General features: G+C 36.6%; 1 protein-coding gene across 7 annotated transcripts in view; it reads left to right on the top strand.

Moving 5' to 3' along the window:
* SCAPER (S-phase cyclin A associated protein in the ER) overlaps positions 1 to 18,370 on the top strand; it is a 532,470-nt gene that overhangs the window by 97,934 nt on the left and 416,166 nt on the right. For all 7 annotated transcript variants that reach the window (XM_047863178.1, XM_047863179.1, XM_047863174.1 and 4 more), the window contains 2 exons: positions 1,358 to 1,474; positions 3,609 to 3,769. In XM_047863178.1, the coding sequence (XP_047719134.1) occupies positions 1,358 to 1,474; positions 3,609 to 3,769 (278 nt within the window). The remainder of the gene's footprint in view (positions 1 to 1,357; positions 1,475 to 3,608; positions 3,770 to 18,370) is intronic.

The raw sequence follows: 18,370 nt of genomic DNA, 5'->3' as shown, positions 1-18,370 counted from the left end.
ACCAACTGAGCCACCCAGGCGCCCCTAATAGGCTTGATTTAATAGAAATAAAATATGCCTTTCCACATAAAAGAAAATCAAAAATAAAATTCGAATTTAAATAATTCTGTCATCTGTGCCAAAGGATTGGTAGCCATAATAGTAATAATAATAGTAGTAGTAAATGATTTCAAATTAAGGAGAAAATGATGCAGATTCCACTGGAAAAAATGACAAAAGCTACCAACATGCAAATCCTAAAAGAAGACATTTAAATGGGTGGTAAGAAATTTCAGCTTCACTAGTAGTGATAATAAAAATAAATAAGTTCAAAAACAAAAACAAATATTTTGCTAATGAATTTTTAAAAAATAAACACCGTTACTAAAATTTGTATAAGAAAATGAACTTGTCACATACTGAAACTCTAGCACAGAAGTCAGCAAACTTTTCCTGTAAAGTGCCAAGTAATAATTATTTTAGACTTTGCAAGCAGTGCTGTCTCTCCCAAGCCATTGACGTTTCTAAAATAAGATACTGTTGACAAGGTTCAAGGGAAATGGACACTTTTTATTTGGCTGAGTTATAATTTGTTAGAACCTTTCTGAAAGGTGATTTGACAATAAATTGTCAAAAGCTTTAGACTTTATTTGGATAATCTTTTATCAGAATTTTCTTGTTTTCTAACAACAAATGTCAGTTTTTAATGTGACAAGAAAATCGCAACCACTAGATTGAATGCAGAGTAAGAGAGAAGGAGATTCTGAGAGTTATGGAGGTTCCCATTGAGGGCATTAGGGATAGTGAAAATGCTGCCTTAGGAAAACATTTTAGTAAAAATTGTGCATCCTGTCAAGGTTTGGAGAACAGTGAAGAAGAAGTTAGCTTTCCCAGCAAAGAGAAAGGAAATGTTTATGTTCCCACTCCCGTGTAGAAAAAAGGAGACTTCATATTTTCCTGTGTATTCTTCATTTAACCCTCTCATTCTGTTTTTCTGTCTTGATCTCTGTTCTACACACTTAGTTTTCCAGGGCATCATACACCAGTTTAGTTGTGTAAGTAAGCTCAATTAATACCATTGTCTTTTTAATGTGTTTTTAGCTGGGTATATGGAGACTTTTAAAACCTAAGTAGTGTATCTCATATCTTTGTAACCCCAAAGCCCATTTTAGATGTTACTGTGCTGCAGTGGGTGGAAAATCCTGGACCATGTGTCATCTGTGTTCCTTCCTGGTAATATGGTAACTTGCCAGTAAACAGTACTCTAGGGAAAAATTGTGACCTGATTATGTTTTCACCCAGTAACAGCCAGAAAAAAGATGAAAAATTTTTCTTTTTTCTCTGTTAATTTAATCTGTTGTATGTCTTGAATTGACAGACCAACTTCTTTGGCATGGGAAGTAAAGAAGATGTCTCCAGGACGTCATGTGATTCCAAGTCCATCAACAGATAGAATAAGTGTAACATCAAATGCTCGAAGAAGTTTAAATTTTGGGTGAGACAAACTCAAAAAAGCCTACTAAGGCTTACATTACAGTAAATTATTTTCTGTGAATAATACAGTATTATACAACTGATATTTCACTTAAAAAAAATCCATGTATATGTTTGTGTATATGTTTGAAATTGTTTGAATCAAAAGTTTAAAAAATCCAGTAAAGTTTAACTTTTCGAAGATTTTATAAAATGTAATATATTCAAATAGGATCCAAAAATTAAAATTCATAAACATATTTCATGCTAAATGATTCATAACATGAACTGGCAATTTCTTTATAACAAAAGATCTAAATGTATATCATAAGCTATGTTACTGTCATGAAATTACATCTTTATGCGTTGTAATCCCATCAGTGCAGTTTTATAATTGTTATTTTATGCAGTTATATTTTAAATCAATAGAAGAAAAGTTATAAAGAAAAAAGACATTTATATATTTTTTTGTATTTATTACCTATGTAGTTACTTTTGTTAATGCTCTTTATATCTTAGTGTGGATTCAGGTTACTGTCTATTTTTCTTTCATTTTGGCCTGAAGGACCCCCTTTAGTATGTCTTGTTGGGCAGTTTTTCTCAGTTTTTATTTTGAAACTATATTAATTTGTCCTTTAGTTTTAGAAGGATAGTTTTGTAGTGCATAGAATTCTTGGTTGAAAATCTTTTTCTTTCAGGACTTTGAATATGTTCTTTGATAGTGTCTTCTATGTCAATATATTGACAAATTAATGTACATTTATATTATTAAAAGATAAGAGTTTCAAAATAAAATATTTAACTTATATATGTATATTTTTTAAAGGTCCCCATTTAACTGAAATTTTCTTTTAAACTGAATTAATGAGAGGTTTTATATCATCCCTGTTCCCATACAATATATTATATTAAATTAATGAAGTATTAGACCAACATAAATTTTTAAATATATTTGACTTAAATTGTTATTGTATGGTACTCTGTATATGTGGATACACACACACACACACACACACACACACACACACACACAATTAAAATTTAAATATATTAAGCATATATTTAAAATTTTAACTTTTTGGGGGAAAAGTCAAGCAGTTTTAGGGTGGCTAGGTGGCTCAGTCGGTTAAGTGCCTGGCTTTCACTCAGGTAATGATCTAGTGGTTTGTGAGTTCGAGCCCTGAGTCAGGGTCTGTGCTGATAGCTTGGAACCTGGAGCCTGCTTGGGATTCTCTCTCTCCCTCTCTCTCTCTGCCCCTCCCCTGCTTGTGCTCGCTCGCTCTCTCTTTCTCTCTCAAAAAAAAAAAAAACATTAAAAAAAAAGAAACAGTTTTGAAATGTGTTAAATTTATTTAAATAGACATGACGTAAATAGTGATAGTGACATTTATATAGCCAAATCAGTAGGGAGTAAAATGTTGCACTGATTTTTTTTTTTTCTTCTTCAGATATAGGGGAGAAAGAGAGTACATAAGTAGGGGAGGGACAGAGAGAGAGGGAGGGAGAGAATCTTAAGGCTCCATGCTCAGTGTGGAGCCCAATGCAGCGCTCAATGTCACCACTGTAAGATCATGACCTGAGCCAATATCAAGAGTTGGATGCTTAACTGACTGAGTACCCATGTGTCCCTACATTGCTTTTTTATTTGGAAACATTTCAGGTTCTTTTTTTTTTAATCAGACGTATTCCATTTCTTTTTTATTGACTGCATAATATTTCATCATATATATTTTTTCACTTTTTAAATTTTTTCTCAAATTTTTTCTTTTATAATGTAAATATTTAATATGTAAATATTAAATACCACACTACTGCACAAGCAATGGGCCAAATGAGAAATCAAATGGCAAATCAAAATATGTCTCAAAAGAAAAAGAAAATCCAATATTCCAAAACCTATGGGATGCAGCAAAAGCAGATGTTAGAGCGAAATTTATGCTACAAATGTTTGTGTTAAGAGAAAAGGTTGAAATAAACAATATTACACCACAAGGAACTAGAAAAAGAAGAAACTTAGTCAAAATTTACTAGAGGAAGGAAATAACAAAAATCAGAAATAAATAAAACAGAGACCAGAATAATATTAAGTATGTATTTAAAGTTTAAAAAATTTTAACTTTTATATTTGATTTAATAATGCAGAATTTTCTCCATAGGGGTTCACCTGGCACAGTAGCTGCTCCCCGTCTGGCTCCCACAGGTGTCAGTTGGGCTGACAAGGTAAAGGCTCATCACACAGGCTCCCCTGCTTCTTCAGATGTATCACCTGCCCAGTCTTGTCCACCAGTAACAGTGCAGAAGACTTCCCGCAAAAATGGCAAGTGACATTGAATCAACCTTTTTATGTGGTAGACAGGTGGAAGGCTATGGAATTTTACTTATTTTATTTAAAACTGGTGCTAATAGTATTGCATATTTACCTTTTGTATCATTTATGTGATATTAATTTGCCTTGAAATAATCTTAAAATAATAAAATAATCTTTTGCAGATCATTGTAATCTCAGGTTTGCTCTGTGTAAACTTGAAGGAGAGTGATTCTTTAAAAAAAATTTTTTTTAATGTTTATTTTTGAGGGAAAGAGAGAGAGAGACTGAGTGCGAGTGGGGCAAGGGCAGAGAGAGAGGGAGACACAGAATCCGAAGCATGCTCCAGGCTCTGAGCTGTCAGCACAGAGCTTGATGTGGAGCTCCAACTTACGAGCCATGAGGTCGTGACCTGAGCTGAAGTTGGACACTTAACTGACTGAACCACTCAGGCACCCCAAAAGAGAGTGATTCTTTTGTTAATTCATTTGTAAGATCCTTTATAACTCTTTTGACTTAAATAGAAAAAAAATGACTACTAGTTCATTCCCTAGGCAGTATACTCTTTTTGTGTAACTACTTCATTTCATTAATATTTGAATACTGTTTTGGTACTAAAAATGATATTCTTATCTTTGCTTACACATTTGTTTTCTATGCCATCAGAATAATTAAGGGGCACAAATAAATGTAAGGACTGTTATTCCAAGGACCTGTTTATCCCATAAGAATTTCCTTCATGGACTTTGACAAAAGTGGTGTTTGTACTTTATCATACAAAACCTAGAGTATACAATGCAGAAGCAGAGGTCATGGGAAGGTATTTTAAGAAGAAACTAGAGTCAACCTTGATTTGGGAAGATCAATGTTGATACAATGGGGAGGATAGGCACCATGAGGGATGACTGGGGACTAGGGAGTAAGATGTCTGTTTACTTTTAAAGTTTTTATTTATTTATTTTGAGAGAGAGAGAGTGAGAATACAGGTACGCTCACATGGGGAAGGAGTAGAGAGAGAGGGAGAAAGAGAATCCCAAGCAGGCCTCGTGCCATCAGTGAGAACCCGATTCAGGGCTTGATTTCACTAACCGGGAGATCGTGACCTGAGCCGTGATCAAAAGTCAGACACTTGGGGCGCCTGGGTGGCGCAGTCAGTTAAGCGTCCGACTTCAGCCAGGTCACGATCTCGCGGTCCGTGAGTTCGAGCCCCGCGTCAGGCTCTGGGCTGATGGCTCGGAGCCTGGAGCCTGTTTCTGATTCTGTGTCTCCCTCTCTCTCTGCCCCTCCCCCGTTCATGCTCTCTCTCTGTCCCAAAAATAAATAAACGTTGAAAAAAAAAATTTTTTTTAAAAAGTCAGACACTTAACCAACTGAGCCACCCAGGGGCCCCTGGGATTGAGATTCTTATTAATCAGAAAGAGAAGTAATGAAAATGAGAAATATATCAGATCTAACTGGAATCTCTTTTGGAACACAAACATTATCTTGTCTCTTTTAACTGAAAGTAGTCTGAACTTAGAACATAAAAAATAAAAACTGGTTGTTTAATGTAAAAAAAAAAAGATCTTCCTTCATAAAGCCTTTTTATTTAGACATCAAGAATGAATTTTTTTTTAATTTTAAACATTTACTAAGTTGTGCTAAACTTCTGATATATAGAAATGTATATCCACATAACTATATATATACACACATATAAATTATATCAATAGTAATATTTTGAGCTTTACCTATGAAATTAATTTTATTTTTGGTCAAATATTTCATCTGTATAATAAACCTAATCTGTTCATCAGAACCTTAAATCCATCTGAGGTAAGGAATATAATCCTGGGTAGGACTTGGATATGGTAGTAGAATGGTCAGAACTGCCCCTAGCCCATACAGGATGACTTGGTACAGTTTAGAAAAGGGAGTCTGAGTGGATACAGTCATACACCCATAAACTTGGCTTGGTGAGTAGAGCCTGGCAGCATTTCAGCTCTCACTGTCTCAGCCTGGTGCCCTTATGCAGGGCATAACCTGCATATAGGTGGCAGTCCTGGAAGGAGCTGCTCAGTGGTAGAGTGAGCAGAAAGTGGTGATCAGGCCACCCTTGTACTGCTTTACTCCTGTCTGAAAAAGATTCAGTTTGGCTGAGTTTGGTCAGATAGGGGGTCCCTTCTGCTCCTTCAAGCCACTTCTGTTGATTTGGTTGAAGAGGGAGATCTTGAAATGGAAGAAGATCATTTTCATGTTCAGGTGTGCACATGGCTATGCAGCATCCAAGTGGTTTTTCAGGGCCCCATCTTAAGAAATAACCCATGGTTCATTTGTGATTTCTAAAAATTATGCTGTCAAGCTGACAGTAGGTGAGCTGTAATTTCTCTCTTTAACTCTCCTTAACCTTTAAGTACAAACCATAAGGAAGGCCTGTTCTAAAACTACTAAGATGAATTCATCACTAGGAGTGGGAGATCAAACCATTGCTCTTGGAGCCTTGTCTTGACTGCCTTTAACCCTGGGTATGTGGAGAGGCTGAGGGGAGAAGAGAGGAGCCAGTGGGCAATCTCTAGGCCATGCTCTCACCTTAGGCACACGGGCCAGAGGCTCAGGGTGGTGGATTTCTCCAACCAACCCCTTGGCAAGGCAGGTGCCCTAGGTCTACGTCTACCAGGCTGTTGCCGAGGGCTCCACCGGGTCCTCCCACTCTAACTGCTACTTCAGGGCAGCCACGAGGCCATTGGGCCCAGGGACATACTTGTGCCTGGGCTGCCCCTCCCCCAACCTCGAGTGAAGTTTTTGTATATCTATAGAGGCTTGGATTTTAGAATAATACTAAGTAATCGTGAATTTGTGTTATAAGTTAAGGAGTAACTTCAGAATACTGCTTTCTCCTTTCTTTAGTGAAACATCCCTTTGGAGCTTCTTGGTTCAGAAAGAAATGTTTTATTGGAGATAGCAAAGGCATTGCCACCTTTGCATTATGGATATTCTTTTTCCCATTTTTGTCTCAGTAAGGTGTGTTGACCTATTTCAAATAATACTTCTTACTCTTACCCATTATGTTGCCTTTGGTTTCTCTATACAGACTGAGTAGTAGTAATGGTAGTAGTAGTAGTGGAAAATTGAGAGTAGTCATGAGTTCTTTCTTCTAGGAGAAGGTAGGAAAATGTGGGATCATCAAGTTTAGCTTTTTGTATTGTGAAAGAGTCTGAGAAAAATGTGTTGCATCGTAATTGGAAAAAATATCTTAAAAGAATCATGATATTGGCATATATGATGGTTTTGTTTAAAGCATTACTCTCAGATTACTCTCATAAATATAAGTGTGACTCATTTGGTTGGGATGAAATGAAAGATCTTGATTATAACTAGGCTTAAAGTATCCATGTTCATATATAAGCAAATTTTGTTTTTGACTACTTTGGTCTCGGGGTTTGGGGTTTTGACGCACTTTTATGAAAGTGAATTATGGTGCATATAATTTTTTTTCTTTTCATGTGTTTACCATTTTAAATGTCTTATTTGATGAAACATCTGTGCAAGTCACTGTTTTTTAATGGGTTGTCTTTTTCTTATTGAGATTTGAGAATTTTTTTTTTTTGGTTATTTTATTTTATTTTATTTTTCTCAACAGAATAATTTTATTTTTTTAAATTTACATCCAAATTAGTTAGCATGTAGTGCAACAATGATTTCAGGAGTAGATTCCTTAATGCCCCTTGCCCATTTAGCCTATCCCTCCTCCCACAACCCCTCCGGTAACCTTCTGTTTATTCTCCATATTTATGAGTCTCTTATGTTTTGTCCCTCTCCCTGTTTTTATATCATTTTTATTTCCCTTCCCTTATGTTCATCTGTTTTGTCTCTTAAAGTCCTCATATGAGTGAAGTCATGATTTTTGTCTTTCTCTAATTTCACTTAGCATAATACCCTCCAGTTCCATCCACGTAACTGCAAATGGCAAGATTTCATTCTTTTTGATTGCCGAGTAATATTCCATTGAATATATATAGACCACATCTTCTTTGTCCATTCATCCATCGATGAACATTTGGGCTCTTTCCATACTTTGGCTATTGTTGGTAGTGCTGCTATAAACTTGGGGGTGCATGTGTCTCTTCGAAACAGCACACCTATATCCCTTGGATAAATGCCTAGTAGTGCAATTGGTGGGTCATAGGGTAGTTCTATTTTTAGTTTTTTGAGGAACCTCCATATTGTTTTCCAGAGTGGCTGCACCAGCTTGCATTCCCACCAACAATGCAAAAGAGATCCTCTTTCTCCGCATCCTCACCAACATCTGTTGTTACCTGAGTTGTTAATGTGAGCCATTTTGACAGGTGTGAGGTGGTATCTCATTGTGGTTTAGATTTGTATTTCCCTGATGATGAGTGAAGTTGAGCATTTTTTCATGTGTCAGTTGGCCATCTGGATGTCTTCTTTGGAGAAGTGTCTATTCACGTCTTTTGCCCATTTCTTCACTGGATTATTTGTTTTTTGGGTGTTGAGTTTGATAAGCTCTTTATAGATTTTGGATACTAACCCTTTATGTGATATGTCATTTGAAGCTATCTTCTCCCATTCTGTTGGTTGCCTTTTAGTTTTGCTGATTGCTTCCTTTGCTGTGCAGAAGCTTTTTATTTTGATGAGGTCCCATTAGTTCATTTTTGCTTTTGTTTCCCTTGCCACTGGAGACGTGTTGAGTAAGAAGTTGCTGCGGGCAAGATCAAAGAGGTTTTTGCCTGCTTCCTCCTCAAGGATTTTGATGGCTTCCTGTCTTACATTTAGGTCTTTTAACCATTTTGAGTTTATTTTTGTGTATGGTGTAAGAAAGTGGTCCAGGTTCATTTTTCTGCATGTCACTGTCCAGTTTTCCCAGCACCAGTTGCTGAAGAGACTGTCTTTATTCCATTGAATATTCTTTCCTGCTTTGTCAAAGACTAGTTGGCTATACGTTTGTGGGTCCATTTCTGGGTTCTCTCTTCTGTTCCATTGATCTGAGTGTCTGTTCTTGTGCCAGTACCACACTGTCTTAATGATTACAGCTTTGTAATATAGCTTGAAGTCCGGGTTTGTGATGCCTGCTGCTTTGGTTTTCTTTTTCAAGATTGCTTTGGCTATTTGGGGTCTTTTCTGGTTCCATAAAAATTGTAGGATTATTTGTTCTAGCTCTGTGAAGAATGCTGGTGTTATTTTGATAGGGATTGCATTGAATATGTAGATTGCTTTGGGTAGTGTTGACATTTTAACAATATTTGTTCTTCCTATCCAGGAGCATGGAATCTTTTTCCATTTTTTTGTGTCTTCTCCAATTTCTTTCATAAGCTTTGTATAGTTTTCAGTGTGTAGATTTTTCACCTCTTTGGTTAGATTTATTCCTAGGTATTTTATGGTTTTTGGTGCAACTGTAAATGGGATCAATTCCCTGATGTCTCTTTCTGTCACTTTATTGTTGGTGTATGGGAATGCAACTGATTTCTGTGCATTGATTTTATATCCTGCAACTTTACTGAATTCATGAATCAGTGCTAGCAGGGTTTTTTTTTTGTGGAATCTTCAGGGTTTTCTATATAGAGTATCATGTCATCTGCGAAGAGCAAATGTTTGACCTCCTCCTGGCCGATTTGGATGCCTTTTATTTCTTTGTGTTGTCTGCTTACAGAGGCTAAGGCTTCCAATACTATGTTGAATAACAGTGGCGAGAGTGGACATCCCTGTCTTGTTCCTGACCTTAGGGGGAAAGCTCTCAGTTTTTCCCCATTGAGGATGATATTAGCGTTGTGTTGTTCATATGTGGCTTTTATGATCTCGAGGTATGATCCTTCTATCCCTACTTTCTTGAGGGTTTTTATCAAGAAAGGATGCTGTATTTTGTCAAATGTTTTCTATGAATCTCTTGAGAGGATCATATGGTTCTTGTCCTTTCTTTTATTGATGTGACGAATCACGTTAATTGTTTTGTGGATATTGAACCAGCCCTGCATCCCAGGTATAAATCCCACTTGGTCGTGGTGAATAATTTTTTTGATGTATTGTTGGATCCACTTGGTTAATATCTTGTTGAGGATTTTTGCATCCATGTTCATCAGGGAAATTGGTCTGTAGTTCTCCTTTTTAGTGGGGTCTCTGTCTGGTTTTGGAATCAAGGTAATGCTGGCTTCATAGAGTTTGGAAGTTTTCCTTCCATTTCTGTTTTTTGGAACAGCTTCAAGAGAATAGGTGTTAATTCTTCCTTAAATGTTTGGTAGAATTCCCCTGGAAAGCCATCTGCCTCTGGTCTCTTGTTTTTTGGGAGATTTTTGATTATTGATTTGATTTCCTTACGGGTTATAGGACTGTCCAAATTTTCTATTTCTTCCTGTTTTAGTTTTAGTAGTGTGTATGTTTCTAGGAATTTGTCCATTTCTTCCAGATTGCCCACTTTATTGGCATATAATTTCTCATAATATTCTCTTCTTATTGTTTTTATTTCTGCTGTGTTGTGATCTCTCCTCTTTCATTCTTAATTTTATTTATGTGGGTCCTTTCCTTTTTCTTTTTGATCAAACTGGCTAGTGGTTTATCAGTTTTGTTAATTCTTTCAAAGAACCAGCTTCTGGTTTCATTGATCTGTTTTTTGGGTTTTGATAGCATTAATTTCTGCTCTAATCTTTATTATTTCTTGTCTTCTGCTGTTTTTGGGTTTTATTTGCTGTTCTTTTTCCAGCTCTTTAAGGTGTAAGGTTAGGTTGTGTATCTGAGATCTTTCTTCCTTCTTTAGGAAGACCTGGATTCCTATATCCTTTCCTCTTATGACTGCCTTTGCTGTGTCCCAGAGGTTTGGGGTTGTGGTGTTAGCATTTTCATTGGTTTCCATATACTTTTAAATTTCCTCTTTAACTTCTTTGTTAGCCCATTCATTCTTTAGTAGGATGTTCTTCAGTTTCCAAGTATTTGTTACCTTTCCAAATTTTTTCTTGTGGTTGATTTCGAGGTTCATAGCATTGTGGTCTGAACATATGCACGGTATGATCTCAATCTTTTTGTACTTGCTGGGGGCTGATTTGTGTCCCAGGATGTGGTCTATTCTGGAGAACATTCCATGTGCACTGGAGAAGAATGTATATTCTGCTGCTTTAGGATGAAATGTTCTAAATATATCTGTTAAGTCCATCTGGTCCAGTGTGTCATTCAAACCCATTGTTTTCTTGTTGATTTTTTGATTAGAAGATCTGTCCATTGCTGTGAGTGGGGTGTTAAAGCCTCCTACTATTATGGTATTACTATCATTGAGTTTATGTTTGTGATTAATTGATTTATATATTTGGGTACTTCCACATTTGGCGCATGTTTAGAATTGTTAGGTCTTCTTGGTGGATAGACCACTTAATTATGATGTAAGGCCCCTCTTAATCTCTTGATACAGTCTTTATTTTAAAATCTAGATTGTCTGATGTAAGTGTGGCTACTCCGGCTTTCTTTTGTTGACCATTAGCATGATAGATGGTTCTCCATCCCCTTACTTTCAATATGAAGGTGTCTTTACGTCTAAAGTGGGTGTCTTGTAAACAGCATATAGATGGATCTTGTTTTCTTATCCATTCTGTTACCCTAGGTCTTTTCATTGGACCATTGAGTCCACTGACATTTAGAATGAGTACTGAAAGATATGAATTTATTGCCATTGTGATGCTTGTAGAGTTGGAGTTTCTGGTGGTGTTCTCTGGTCCTTTCTAATCTTTGTTGCTTTTGGTATTATATATATATATACACATACATGTGTGTGTGTATATATATATATATATGTGTGTGTGTGTGTATATATATACACACACACATGTATGTGTATATATATGTATATATACATATATACGTATATATATGTGTATATACGTATATATACATATATACAAATATATGTATATATATACATAAATGCATATATGTATATGTGTACATGCATATATATGTATATACATATATACATATATATGTGTATATATATGTGTGTATATATATGTGTATATATATGTATAATTTTTTTTTTTAATCTTTTCTCCCCACAGAGAGTCCCCCTTAACATTTCTGGCAGGGCTGGTTTAGTGGTCACAAACTCCTTAAATTTTTGTTTTTCTGGGAAACTTTTTATCTCTCCTATTTTGAATGACAGCCTTGCTGGATAAAGAATTCTTGGCTGCATATTTTTCTGATTCAGCACATTGAATATATCCTGCTACTCCTATCTGGCTTGCCAAGTTTCTGTGGATAGGTCTGCTGCAAACCTGATCTGTCTTCCATTGTAGGTTAGGGACTTTTTTTTCCCTTGCCGCTTTGATGATTCTCTCCTTGCCTGAGTATTTTGTGAATTTGACTATGACTATGCCTTGTTGATGGTCGGTTTTTGTTGAATCTAATGGGAGTCTTCTGTGCTTCTTGGATTTTGATATCTGTGTTTTTCCCCAGGTTAGGAAAGTTTTCTGCTCTGATTTGCTCACATAAACCTTCTACCCCTATTTCTCTCTCTTCCTCTTCTGGCACCCCTATGATTCTGAGGTTGTTCCTTTTTAATGAGTCACTGATATCTCTAATTCTTAAATCATGCTGTTTTGCCTTAATCTCCCTCCTTTTTTCTGCTTGGTTATTCTCCATAAGTTTGTCCTCTATATCGCTGATTCTCTGTTCTGCCTTATCCATCCTTGCTGCCGCAGCATCCATTCGTGATTGCAGCTCAGTTATAGCATTTTTTATTTCATCCTGACTAGTTTCTACTTCCTTTATCTCTGCAGAAAGGGATTCTAATCTATTTTCGACTCCAGCTAGTATTCTTATTATCGTGATTCTAAATTCTGGTTCAGACATCTTGCTTGTATATGTGTTGGTTAAGTCCCTGGCTGTCGTTTCTTTGTGCTCTTTCTTTTGGAGTGAATTCCTTTGTTTCGTCATTGAAGGGAGAAAAGGAATTAATGAGGTAGAAAAAATTAAAATAAAAAAATTAAAATGAAAAAATATTAAAATTCAAAAATTAAAAACACAGACACACAAAAAAATCGATTAAATGATGCTACATTCTAGGTGTGTTTTGGTCTGGGTGTTGAAAGTGGCTTGATAGATTAGAGAAAAAAGGGGAAAGAAGAAGAAAAAGGAAATCGTTGGAAAATTGACAAAATGAATACACTGAAGCAGACTAAAATGAAATGATAGAAGTAAACCAGAATTTGAAAAAATTTACACAAAAGTAAAAAATATAGTAGGAAAAAATTTAAAATATTTTCAGTAAAAATTAAAAATAAAGATGAATTTTTTCTGTTTGTATATTCAAGAAAAAGAATAGAAATGAAAAAGAAGAAAAGAAAAAAAAGAAAATTGTTTGAAAATTTGAAAAAAGGAAAACATTGAAGTAGACTAAAATAAAATGATGCAAGTAAAATACAATTTCAAAAAACTTACACAAAAGTAAAAAATATAGTAGAAAAATTGAAAAAATATTTTTAATAAGAATTGAAAATAAAAATGAATTTTTTATTTTTCTCACGAAAAATAAAGAAATGAAAAAAAGAAAGAAAATTGAATAGATGGACCTGCTAACAGATTGAAATATGACTGAAATTACTTTGTTTTCCCCTAGAATTTAGATTCTGAATCTCTTTATAGTCCATAAACTAAGCAGGTGGTGAGACTTCTGTTCTTGATGAGCAAGTTTGGCCCAGTTGAGCGGGGTTAGTGAAACGGCTCTGTTCTCCACTAGGTGGCGCTGGTAGCCTGCTGGGGTGGATTGTTGTGGCACTTGTAGGTGCATATGCCCATGTGTGGGAGTGGTGAAAATTGTGTCACCCAGCTACCCAGTCTTTAGTATTAGAACTCTGTTCTCTCCAGTCAGCAATTGTGCACCTGTCCTTTGTCTTCAGCTTTTAGCTACTCCCCTCTTTTACACTGTCTGTTACCAAGCCCCAGGTAGTACCTCTTTCCTGCGTTTTGTTTCAGTTACAGCTGTTTTCCCCAGCCCCTTACTTCTGAGGGACTGCAGCTTTGACTCGTTGTTCCCCTCTGTGGGAGGGTCTCACCGAGCAATGGCCGAATGCCAGCTGTACTCAGGAAAGTTTGTGGGTACTGTGCTGCTGCTGAGGCCCAGAGATTGCGGCCAGGTGCTAGCCCGCCCCAGAATAAGTTCACAAGATAGTGTAGCAGCAACGTTTCAGGGGTTATGGAAAATCACAACACACATCTGGCACCAGCCTTCACCCTTAACGACCTTATTCCAGCACCAGCAAATGTGGCCATTCTCTGCAGTCTGCTGGGCCCAGGTTGCCTTACAGCTTCTACCAAATGTCCTTCCAGCAGTGGAACTGCTTCTCCCTGTGTGGCCCGAGAACCTCCCTCACCCCACTCTGCTCCTGGGGATTCACCCTTCCCACCAGAGCACCGCCAGGTATCGAGCTGTGGAGTTGCAGTCTCTGCACTCCCCTGTTTACAGTCTTAATGGAATTTAAACCCTTTCCTTTCTCCTTTCTTCCTTTTTAGTTCAGTCCCTGCGCCTGTTTCCAATTTTCACTTTCTCTCCAGGTGCTTTTTGGGAGGGTGCTTTTCCCATATTCTCCCCACTATCTCCGTCCTCTCTCTGCACGCAAAAGCACCTCCCTGCCCTCCACGGCTTCTCTCTCCCCACGTTCACCTCTCCCTGCTGTGTACCTGCTGAATTCTGTGGTTCAGGTTGTGCAGATTGTTGTGTTAATCCTCAGATCAGTTTTGTAGGTGTATACGATGGTTTAAAGTTGGTCTGGCTGTATTTCATGTATGCGAGACACACAAAAAACTTCCATGCTGTTCTGCCATCTTGACTCCCTGCCTTAAGTAATTTATAATAGCAGTAGCTTATAGTATTGAAATTTGTAATGATAGCTTATAAAAATGATTTTTGTTAAAGGTGATAGAGCACATACATTTACTTTTTTCTTTCCCTAACCTCAACTAAAATGATATAGAAAGATTTAATGTTTATTTATTTTTCAAAGAGAGAGAGAACTCAAGCGAGAGTGGGGCAGAAAGAGAGAGACAGAATTGGAAGCAGGCTTCAGGCTATGAGCTGTCAGCATAGAGACTGACGTGGGGCTTGAACTCATGAACCATGAGATCATGACCTGAACTGAAGTCAGATGCATAACCAACTGAGCCACCTAGGCAACCCTAAAGGAATTTCAAAATAAGACTTAAGGGAGAATAGGTAGGAGAAGAGTTAATGAACACATTTTTGGAAGTTAGAAAGTAGAAAGACATATTCTAGTTTCAAATGTTAGTGGTGACATTTGAGTGAATTAGGTGAATCCTGGACCCAGCGAGTGGGCAAAACTGTAATGCAATCCAGTTTGCTTCAGAGAACTCCCAAATGAATAGGAAATTCCAGAGCAGGTATCTCTGGAAGTGAGGGTAAAGGTAGGGATTATATGTTAATCATCCCAAATTCTCCCCACTTGCCTTCAGCTGTGAGTAGTAGGATTACTGTATTTCCCTCACCCCAGCAGAACATTGGAGGTTATTTCTGTATAGAACGTAAAAGAGATGTATCTTACTGAGGGATACCAGGCAGATACAAAAGTTGGGAGTGCTGTATTGATAACAAGGAGATTAAGTGAAAGACTGTAAAGATAGTGTTTAGATGTGCCTCATCCTTGCATCTACTTCAAGCCTTCTTCTCTCTCCCACTGAACTACCAGGTTTGCAGATCAAGAGAAAACACACCTGAGGAACAAATCCAGAACCAGTGTAGATAATGAGATAATTGGTCTTGACGTTGACATGTAATTGGATGAGTGTCTGGTAGTCTCACAAGACTTTGGAAATCTGAAGCCAGATTGTGGACTACAGTAGATTGTCTGCAAATATGGGTGCCAGCAATTTCTCCCATTCCTATGCATACATGCCACTCCCACTGTCAAGTGGTAGAGTCTGTTTCCCCTCCCCTTGAATCTTAAGTTTGTCCTGTGACTTCATATGATTAATAGAATGTGACTGAAGTGATTGGTTAAGTTCCCAGCCTAGCCTGTACAAGGCCTTGCGCTTACCATTATCATTTTCTCCTGTGGAAGCCAGCTGCCATGTAAGGAAGCCCAGGATAGGTCGTTGAATAATGAGAGACTATGTGAAGAGGAAGAGGTGATGAGAAGGAGAAGCAGCTATCTCAGCCAACACATGGTACCAAGACTTTAATTTAGGCATGTTGGTGAAGCCATCATGAACATTCTGGCCATATTTGAATCACTCTAGCTGACATCATGTGGAGATGAGAGGAGACCTCCCTCCACTGAACACTCCTCAGATTTCTGACTCAAAAGTCATATGGTTAGTGTTTTAAGATCCTAGGTTTTGGGCTTCTTATATAAAAATAGATAATGGGAATATCCAATATTTGAATAACAGGAGTTTTAGAAAAAGAGAGAAAGAAAGGAAATTATGAAATTATTAAAGGAAATTTACTTTAACAGAAGGATATGTTTCTTCTTATAGTATAATTATGTAGAAGTATAATTGCTTCTGCTAAACTATCACTAGAAGCCACAAGAAAATTGAACAATGTCTTCAAAATTACGAAGGAAAATGATTTCTATTTTTTTAATGTATTTATTTTTAGAGAGAGAGCACAAGCAGAGGGGGAGCAGAGAGAGACAGAGGGAGAGAAAGAATCCCAAGCAGGCCCCATGCTGTGAGCACAGAGCCCGATGCAGGGCTCAATCCCAGAAACCTTGAGATCATGACCTGAGCCAAAATCAAGAGTCAGATGCTCAAATTACTGAGCCACCCAGGCGCCCCTGAAGGAAAATGATTTCTAATCTAAAATACTGTGTTCAAATTATCTGTTAAATGTGAAAGTAGGCCAAAGATATTTTCCTTCATGCAAGATCTCAAAAAAATTTTTTTTTTACCTCCATGGACCCAATCAGTGCTGGAGGAAGCCAGCCCAGAAGAGAGGCCAAAGTAATACTCTGTGGTGCTGATGCCACTATGATAGCTGTGTACCAGTTGTAGGGAGCAACCAATCCGGATTTGTGATGGTCCCAGTTCTCTGGAAGAGAGGAATCCAGGAAGACAAATGAAATTCTTAAAACATCTGATGTATTTGCACACATCAATAAGATATTTAAAATTTAGGAGAGTTGGGGTTGAATTAATTCAGAGTGTAGTAGAAAATATTGAGGCTAAATAATGGAGCAAAACAAAATAGGAAAGTTCATAGAGGCACATAAGAGGCACAACTGTAAATCGAGTCTATGAAGGGATAGAGTGAATGGTGCAAAGGTAACGTTTGAAAAGATAAACCCTAAGAATTTCCCCAAACTGTTGAAAGACATCAAGTCTCATATTTAAGAAGCACTGTGAACTCAAAGCAGAAAAAACAGAAAACAAATCTCATTAGGTGTAATATAGTAAAAATACTAAAAATCAAAGAAAGAGAAAATCTTTACAAGTAGAGCCAAAAAAAAAAAAAAAAGAAAAGAAAAAAAGAAAAGAAAAAAAGCCAGCGCGCGAGAGAGACTATAGTTGACCCTTGAACTACCCTTGAAAATCCATGTATAACCTTTGTCTTCCCCAGGACATAACTATGCATAGCCTGTTGCTGACTAGAAGCTTTAAAACATAACTAGTCAATGAACACATATTTTGTATATGTGTTATATACCGTATTCTTCTAATAAAGTAAGCTACAAAAAGGAATGTTGTTAGGATCATAAGAACAGATTAACTCATAGTACTATACTGTATTTTTCAAAAGAAATCCTTGTATAAGCAGACCCACACAGTTTAAACTAATGTTGTCCAAAGGTTAACTCTATTTTCGAAGGAGCAAGAGTAAGTTGATACCTAATGGAAGCCAGATGACCATGGAATGACATCTTTCAGGTGCTGAAAGAAAATAACTGACAAGAAAGAATTCTCTATCAGCAAAAAAAGTAAAGGTGAAATAAAGACAATTCAAGACAAATAAAAATTGGGAGAATTTGTAATCAGTAGAATTATACTAAAAGAAGTACTACAGACATTTTTGTAGGTTGAAGGAAAAAGATTCCAAATTCAGACCCAGAAATGCATGAAGGAATGAAGAACACCAGAAGAGTAAACATGTGGAGTACATTAAATATTTAGTATTGACTGTGTGAAACATAATGTCTTTAGAAGCTTGAAATACATATGAGATGAGACTTTCTGACAATAGTCCAAGAGACAAGAGAAGAATAAATGGAGATTATATTTTCTAGGGTGCTGGAATTGTCTTTGAAGTTACAAAAATACTAACTTGTATTAGATACTATAAGTCAAGGATGTATTTGTGAATTCAAGAAAACCGCAGAGAAGAGTAAAGGAATATTCAACTAATAAAACCATTGTGATTAATGCAAAAGAGGCCAAGAAAGGAAAAAAAAATCATAAAACAGATGAAACAAATGAAAACCAAATTATAATGTGATAGAAGTAAATGCAAATATATCCATTCTTACATTAAAGGTAAATGGTCTAAATATTAAAATTTAAGAACAAAGATTACAATTTCATTAAACATAAAGCCCAACTGTATCCACTTAAAGGGATATACTTTCAGTATGAAGATAGAAAAGTCAGAAGAAAAAGGGGGAAAAGATAGTCTGCGAATATCCCATTCAG

The sequence above is a fragment of the Prionailurus viverrinus genome, chromosome B3, assembly GCF_022837055.1.
Source record: "Prionailurus viverrinus isolate Anna chromosome B3, UM_Priviv_1.0, whole genome shotgun sequence".
NCBI lineage: Eukaryota > Metazoa > Chordata > Mammalia > Carnivora > Felidae > Prionailurus > Prionailurus viverrinus.
The sequence above is the reverse complement of the archived record's forward strand: the minus strand, read 5'-3'. Positions and strand labels throughout refer to the sequence as shown.